The sequence below is a fragment of the Andrena cerasifolii genome, chromosome 6 (genome assembly GCF_050908995.1).
Source record: "Andrena cerasifolii isolate SP2316 chromosome 6, iyAndCera1_principal, whole genome shotgun sequence".
NCBI classification, from domain to species: domain Eukaryota; kingdom Metazoa; phylum Arthropoda; class Insecta; order Hymenoptera; family Andrenidae; genus Andrena; species Andrena cerasifolii.
Genome location: NC_135123.1, coordinates 17,471,925 through 17,480,166, shown reverse-complemented (window position 1 = coordinate 17,480,166; position 8,242 = coordinate 17,471,925). Strand labels below are relative to the sequence as shown.

The 8,242-nt window shown below is 49.1% G+C and overlaps 1 protein-coding gene across 1 annotated transcript; it reads left to right on the top strand.

Annotated features, from left to right (window-relative positions):
• Positions 1–544: 544 nt before the first annotated feature.
• Positions 545–5,784, top strand: LOC143370296 (uncharacterized). The gene is made up of 7 exons (XM_076815245.1): positions 545–804; positions 955–996; positions 1,085–1,813; positions 1,982–4,069; positions 4,136–4,786; positions 5,146–5,277; positions 5,353–5,784. The coding sequence occupies exons 1-7, from the start codon at positions 672–674 to the stop codon at positions 5,388–5,390; spliced, it is 3,813 nt and encodes a 1,270-aa protein (XP_076671360.1). The 5' UTR covers positions 545–671; the 3' UTR covers positions 5,391–5,784.
• The last annotated feature ends 2,458 nt before the right edge of the window (positions 5,785–8,242 follow it).

Below are 8,242 nucleotides of genomic sequence, written 5' to 3'. Positions count from 1 at the left end.
CGCATACCACAATGTCTTTTCGTGCGAGCAGTTTTAAGTTTGGGTAGATTTATATATTCCAATCCCAATCACTTTCGCTCCTGCACATTTCCCGTTTCGCTCTGCGCTGTTGCTTGGGCTTCCGGCCAGAGAGCCCGCCCGCAGGGCCCCGTCTGAAAAAAATTTTGATTCTTATCCAAACACTGTATTATTTCTTGTTTCCTACAATTTTCATACCACTCCCACTCGTATTCCGCTGCGTATAAACGAGCGAAGTTCTTATACGAGAGTGGGCCATGGGGCCCAGAAGCGACTGGAAACGTGAAAACAAAATCGACCGGGAGGAATGCGAGGCGCCCGCGCCGCAGCAAATAATAGTGGCGCGTCATCGTAAATTCGAGAGAAGCGAGGCTGTGTTACGCTCCAATTTGCATGATCCTCGTTCGAAGGAATAGAGCGGCGAGGGGGATAGAGCGTGTTCTCGTGGAAACTCCTAAACCAGGATGACGTAGCTTGGACAAAGCCTGCCGGCTGGAGGAACCAGTCGACGCGACGCGTCTAGTAGAAAGAGCTGAACGATTGTTGCTCGTTTCATTGCCACCCACGTCGCGACCAGCCGTGCGTCTTCGCGGCCGGGGATGATGCTCGCGTGGAGCACGTCCTTTCACCGCCGGGGGTATCCTTATATATAAATGTATTCTACCGGGACTTGCTTCGCAATGGCTGGAGAATCGCGGCGAACGACCAGCCGCTGGATCGTACCTGAAAATCTCAACATGCTCAGGACGTCTCTCCTTCTGATCGCCGTGGTTGTCGTCGGCTCAGGTAACTAAATCGAACCGTCTCTTGTCAGAGTATTCCGATCGCGTGCCTTTTACGTCCATTCGGTTTATCGAGCGTCCTCGCATTCCTCGCTGTACTATTTATACACCTTGACGCATCGACTCCACGGTACACGGGGTTCACTGTTTTCAGGGGCACACGGGAGGAAGTTCGGAGATGGCAGCCTAGCGCGCAGTGCGTAACTTGATTTTTATTCGTTTAGCAGGTATGTATATGTATATCCACGGAACGTTTACACGGTTACTCTGTGTCCCTGGAGCAGGTGGTGCTTCAGCTTCCGCTTCCGCGAATGCATTCGCGAGCGCGGGCGCAGGTCATGACGGACACAAGGGAATACGCAGCTACGACAACGATGGGCTCCTTAACGGGGGTCACGGCCATCCCCACGGTCATTCGGGCGTCGGCGGGAAAGGTGGTCGAGGTAGCGACTGCGCGAAATGCAAGTGGGAAGACGACGATTATTGGGAAAAGTCCGAGGAGGAGACGGAGCCGGAGGAAGGGGATGAAGAGGAATGCGACGATGGAGACGACGGTCAGTACAGGCCGGAGCACGCCCATGGCCACGGTCGCGGACACGGAAGGAAGCCGGGTTCGCATCCAACAGTGCAGAAATTAGGTGCGCCTAACGGTGCTTCACCGTTTGGAGGGTCACCGGTCAAAGGGACGTATCCGGGAGGTGGAGGCCCAGGGTTGAGCTCCCCGTGGAACAACGGACCTGGGACACCGGGCGCTGGCAGCCAACGGCCTGGTCAGCAGCCTGGATCAGCTTGGGATCCTGGCCTTGGAAGCAGTCCAAAGCCTAGCTGGAATCAAGGACAAGGAGGTTCCAGTCCTGGATCGTTTGGACCAGATTCACAAGCTCGTGGTAGCTGGAACGGTGGCCCTGGTAGAGCGGGTGCAACGAATCAGCCCGCTGGAGGCTGGAACAGTGGGGCTGAAACTGGTTCTGGATGTTCCGGCGGTGATCAAGTTGGCTCGGGCTGCAATCAAGGTTAGCCAGACTTTTGATCTCCTCCGTAGAATGACAATTAAACGGACCTTTCGGGCGACTAGTTTTTCTTCTGGTAGTTCCCGTTACGCGCGGAATGCTAACGATCAAGAAGAAAAAAAGAATATCGCGAATCGTAGAGCAATCAGAGTAAATAAATGGTATATTTAGGTTCTCGCGGTGGGGGTCCTGTGAAGCAGGCTCCGTTACCATTTGGCGGACCGAACGCAGGAAACGTGCAGAAACAAGGAGCTCCTAACTATTCGACAAGCCCCACGGGAGGATACAGTCCTCCGGAATCGCCAGCTGGATGTCTCGGTGGAAACTATGGCAATTGCGGAGGTGAATCGAATACGGTAGGCCAAGTCGGACCGCATGGCACCCCTGCTGATTCTAACTATCGACCAAGTACTGGACAGGGAGGGTATCCAGGAAGCGGATCACCTCAAAGCAGCCCCGGTTATAGGCCTAGCATCGATACCTCGGGTGGAGCACCAGCAAGTCCTGGAGCCTCAGGATTCCCAGGAAGCCCCCACAACGCATTCGCCGGTACAGGGTCAAGCGCTGTGAGCGGAGCTTTTCCCGGAGCAGGCAGTCCAAGTCCTGGAGTCAAACCAAATTCTGGAATACCAAGAGACGATGCAGCGGGTTCCAATCCGACATATTCACCCGGCCTTCGGCCTAGCAACGCTCCATTTGGAAACGCAGGCTCGCCAAGCTCCCCAACGCAAAGCGGGCCTTACGGAAAGCAGCAGCCCGCTTCTGGACTTGGCAGCACGGCTCCCAATGGATACCCTGGTACGCAGGGAGGTCCTTCGAGACCTGCTACCGCACCAAATACGTACGGAAATGAACCTTATGATGCAGACAAGAAACCTACCCATGAGAACGGTCCGTCTGGTCCAGGAAAGTCGTCCGGTAAGCCCCCTTTTGCTACCGGAGGTCATCACCCAGGGAATGTAAAGGATCACGCGTCTCCTGGTACGCCCATAACAGCGGCATCAGCTCCTGGACACCCTAAGCCGAAGGGGGACGACAGTCAGATCTTTTACATAAATGTGAATCCTGCTCCCGGAAGTCCTGCAGGAAGGAAGCCTCATGGAACTCAGAACGTACCTCATGGAGGACTTGGAACGACGAAACCTGCTCACCAACCTGGGCCTTACGGTGGAGCAAGTGCAACGAATACTCCTTCTTATCAATCAGGTGGTAATGGAGGTGCTGGTACAACGAAACCTGCTTATCAGCCGGGACCTTATGGAGGAGCAGGCGCAACGAATACTCCCTCTTATCAATCAGGTGGTCCTGGCGGTCCTGGTACAACGAAATCTGCTTACCAACCCGGGCCCTTCGGCGGAGCAGGGACAACGAACGCTCCTTCTCATCAACCTGGGCCTTACGGAGGACCAAGCGCAACGGATGCTCCCTCTTATCAAACAGGTGATAATGGAGGAGCTGGTACACCGAAAGCACCCTCTTATCAGCCGGGACCCTATGGAGGACCAGGCGCAACAAATACTCCCTCTTATCAATCGGGTGGTCCTGGCGGTCCTGGCACAACGAAATCTGCTTATCAACCCGGGCCCTTCGGCGGAGCAGGGACAACGAACGCTCCTTCTTATCAACCTGGGCCTTACGGAGGACCAACCGCAACGGATGCTCCCTCTTATCAAACAGGTGATAATGGAGGAGCTGGTACACCGAAGGCTCCCTCTTATCAGCCAGGACCCTATGGAGGACCAGGCGCAACAAATATTCCCTCTTATCAATCGGGTGGTTATGGAGGTGCTGGCACAACGAAACCTGCTTACCAACCCGGGCCTTTCGGCGGAGTAGGTACAACCAAGTCACCGTATCCAAACGGATCTGTTGGAAGTGCTCCTGGAAGCAACAGCGGTGCGTGGCCAGGCGCAGGCAAGCAGACTCCACTGGACGGGCAACCAGGTGGTGCAAGTAATTGCGCAGGTGGAAATCAAGGTTGCAGCAGCGGAGGCAGATGTGGCGGAACTATTGGATCCGCGGATTCTAAACCTTGCGATCAAGGCGGCCAGCACAGCGTTAACAAGAATGCTGGACCTCTGGGAGGCCCCGATGCCTACCCGAACGTCTTCTTGCAAAGTCCTCAAAGCGGTGCTCCCGGAGGACCTGGCCTTTTAACTCCACCCAACCTTGGCGAACCCAAAAGTGGCAACGACGTTCCTGGTGCTGGAGCGTACCCGTGGAATCCGTTTTTGACAGGGAAGGTGTCACCTCCCACAGGTAATTTTTCTCAATTTCTAAGTTTAGTCCTTTCTAATGTCTATCGGAAGTCTTTGAACCCATCAGGTGGATCGTTCGTAACGACTACCAGTAAGCCAATCGGTCAAGGGAATCCCTTCTTTGGAGGAGCATCAGTGCCGGGTGGATTCGGCGACAGCCACAGCTCCGGACCTGGTTTCCTTCCAGATGGTGGTCAGAAGATCGTTGGCCCTCTTGGAGAAGAGACGACGAGGCCTATCGGCAAAGATAACCCTTTCTTCGGATCAGCAGCGGGAGCGGGAGCCGGAATTGGACCTGCGCGAGGTGACGTGGGATCTGGAAGACCAAGCTGCCACATACCTGGAGGACCGTGTTCCGAGGGCAATGGCCCAAACAAATTATCCCCCACAGATGGGATCGGTCAATCCTACCATGGAAATCCATTACTTTTCGGCCCCGGCTCCGGTGGACAATCGACGGAGTACAATCACCAGCCTAGCTCCAGCTTAGGCTTCGGACCAAGTCCTTCCGGTGTGAAAAACCCGCTGGCCACGGATCGAGGCTCGGGAAGCGGAGGAGGAATCGGAATTGGCCCGAAGGGGATCGGTGGTTTCCCTGGACACGGCAACACCGATGCATTCGGGCCTGCGCTCTCAGGCGCGTTCAGCAGCTCGCACGCCGCGGCCGGGGCCGCCAGCTACGCCGATGCAAAGCCTGGCTCGTATTCTGGCTCCGGAGGTACGTTCTCCTTTCCGAATCGCGATAGATGTAAGGACGGGGAACTCGGAGATTCAGATTAATAGAATTGTAGGAATGAAAATTCCCACGCGATAAGAGAATAGTTCAAGGTTCACTGTCGAACGGAGAGGACGATCCAGCGCGGTCGCTTGATTAGTGAAGCCTTTCTCACAATAAAGTATAAATCAAAGCCACGAGTTAATTACTTACAAAGTGATGCTAATTAGTGGCAATCGTCGACCCTATCGAGCAGCTTCCGCTTTCTAGCTTGGAATAGGTAGTCTAAATGTTAGGAAATCGAGAGGAGACTTTTGCGGTAACTTTTATAGCGAATGGAACGAAATTTGTGTGTTGCATAGAACCAGCTGCTGGCCCCGGACAAGCGAACGGAGCCGGCGGAAGTTGGGCTTCGAGCGGCGCGGCGAGTCAAGCTGGAAGTGGCTCCTGGGCCTCCAGCGGAGCATCCGCTTACGCGAGTAGCAGCGCGAGCAGTAAGTCTCCGATACATATGTGTTCATTAATGTTATTCATTGCGGTGCGTGTGCTTAATGAGAATATCGGCTTAGGCTGGTCAGGCGCAGGTGCAGCTCCGGTGAAAGGATGATTGGCGAGCCAGGGGAAGGAAAAAGGAAACTGTATGACACGAGGAGGAAGCCAGAACGACGATTATTGGATACGTACAATTAATCAGAAATTACACATAAGTTGTTCAAACAATTCTTCTATTTAACTTTAGCCTTAGTTTATCATGTAATTTATTATACTTGCCCGTCGTTCACGGATGCAATATCGCGCAACAAGGTACGGTGTTTGTCAGGTACGTTATTCGCGTTGATAATTATCGGAGAGTTAATGCCGATTCCTCGAAGCGATAGCACTATTATTACGAGACGATTACCATCGAATGATGTTTGATGGATAATGACATAAGCGACGTATCGATTTCATTCGTGAAAAGGTTTAAACGTTTTTAATCAACAAGAAGAGTTAAAAAACAAGTTGCATATATTCTTATTACTTTCTCCTACCTACCTACCTTAAATTCCCATATATATATACATTTTAAAGCTGCATTCCTGATGATCGGTTATTTCAGCCTTGTCCAACAGACGTGTTTTTTGTTTGTCCTCCGATATTTGGAGGAAGAACCGCGGGAGATCAGGGTGGGAGGGACGATATAAAGATGAGCGGCTGGCAAGCAATCGGAATAGAAGAATCGATTCTACATCTGTGGACGAATTGGGTGATCGTGCTATTCGTGCTGGCTCTTGCCTGCGACTGGAATTGATATATATTATATATGTATATATTATTAATATATTAAATATATATATATAATAATAATAATAATAATAATAATAATTAGTAAGTTTATTGACGGCTTGTATGAATGGGTTAATGAATTATTTATTGTCTCTAATTTAAATTATAAGTAAAAATGCTTAAATTTTAGTACGGGACGAAAAGACCCTACATAATTTTATAATTTTTTTTAAATTATTTAGCCAAGTATTTTTGATTATGAAGATATTTTATTAAAAAATTATAGATTAAATTACCTTAGGGATAACAGCGTAATATCATGGAGAGATCCTATTTATAAAGATGATTGCGACGTCGATGTTGAATTTAGGCTGAATTTATTTAGCAGACACTCATTAGAAGAAACTGAATGCATTACTGGCGCATCTTTCTTACGGCTAATACCGGACCAATCTATGAACGACCTAAAATAACCTGCTGTTATCAAGAATTCTCCAACTTCGATTTGGTGAATGCTAAGGAAGAGAGAGAGAGAGAGAGAGAGAGAGAGAGAGAGAGAGAGAGAGAGAGAGATACAGCCGGAATTCGGAAGCCGAAGCAACCGATTATATTAAAAGAAGAATGCTAAAAGTATCAATGTACGTTTATTGCGGGTATATCGATACATAATAATGTTACATAACGACTTACTTTTCATCCACGTTATGCAACTCGTTTTAGTCGAAATTGATACAGCCGTTCAGAAGGTCTGATGTAAACATACGAGTCTGCATTTTCTTAGACGCGCGCACTCGAAGAAGCTGTGAAAATGAGACTTGAATGAACGCGACGCGTCTTCTACTCGCCAACGAGTACGATTTCTCGAGTACAAAACTAATTCTCTTTTCTCGTTTGCATGTGTGCCCACATACATATATATTAATTAAACTCTATGTTATAACAAAACAATCGTAGTAACCAAAAAATAGATAACCATTAAGGTACCGACTGATTCTCTTTTTCGTTTTACGTTCTAATCGTTTACGTAGATATGCGTGTTTGGATCGCCACGTTTACTCGCATCGCGCGACAAACATCGTTCTCGAAAGCAAAGCTCGTGTTAGCCAATCGCGTCGGGCGTCCGAGTGGTGCATTCTTTCGATAGAGTCTGAAGTAATACGTAACAAAAAACTAATCGTAAATTTATTAAAATTCTTGCTAATAATAAAAGAGAAACAACTTCTCCTATCTAAGTTGCGTAATCATTAATTCAACGACGAGGATGATAACGCTACTACGCCAACGAAATTATTATATTTTCTAAGACCGGGATCGTTCAATTTTATCTATAAAATTGGTCCAAGGTTTACGCTAGCGTGTCTAACTTTTCCATTATCGATATCGCGCGGCTTCGCCGCTTTAACCGGCGACAACAAGTCCTTATCGACGATGGCGAATACATGCGGCTCGTCCATCGGATTCATATAAATTTTAAAGAAACGCGATACGCTTAGGTCTAAATAATTATATTTACATTCCAATTATCATCACTGGCTCGCGTGTCGTCGGTCACGCGTCAGTCATCAAAGTACAAGGAAAACGATGACGATAACGACCGGGATTTCATTTCATACCGATATTCCCTGTAATAACCGGACTTGGGAGAACGAGCACAAAATAGTACATTGCGTAACAAGGGAGAGAAGAAAGCGATTCAGACGAGCGCGAAGTTTGCAGCCCTCGCTGCGCTCGGGCAGCATTTCACGCGAGGCGGAATCGCGTCTCTCCTTTGTCGCGCACAATACTTTTTTCAACACCTGCATGAAAGTTGTGTTTTTGATAGCCTGCTGAGCGATTCGCAAAAAAATACACATGATCGATAACGATTAGTCGGGCAAATGTATCTTCATACCACAGGGTAACGCCAAACTCCAGTTTCCTTGGGAGCAAAGTAAAAAATTGCGAATACGCACGCGCGTAAAGTCTTTTTCCCTTGGGAGAAAAGTATAAAACGCGAATAGTCTGAAATTGGTCATTTTGCTCCCGCTCAGCAGGCGTAAAAAACAGTCATTTTCATGCAGGTGTTGAAAAAAGCTTCTTTCGCACGTTCCCCCAGTAACAGCCTTCGTTTCTTTCTCCCGTGTATCATTTTGATTTGATTGTCGATTCAAATGTTGATCGTAAAAAGTTTGATTTCAGTCGTCGAGTAAGGCC

What these genes read in the sequence shown, in the direction of transcription:
- LOC143370296 (XM_076815245.1), top strand. Translation starts at nt 672, where the DNA reads ATGTATTCTACCGGGACTTGCTTCGCAATGGCTGGAGAATCGCGGCGA. An exon ending in GAAGGTGTCACCTCCCACAG is followed by an intron (nt 4,070 to 4,135) that starts GTAATTTTTCTC and finishes TGAACCCATCAG; the next exon opens with GTGGATCGTTCGTAACGACT. An exon ending in CGCGAGTAGCAGCGCGAGCA is followed by an intron (nt 5,278 to 5,352) that starts GTAAGTCTCCGA and finishes ATATCGGCTTAG; the next exon opens with GCTGGTCAGGCGCAGGTGCA.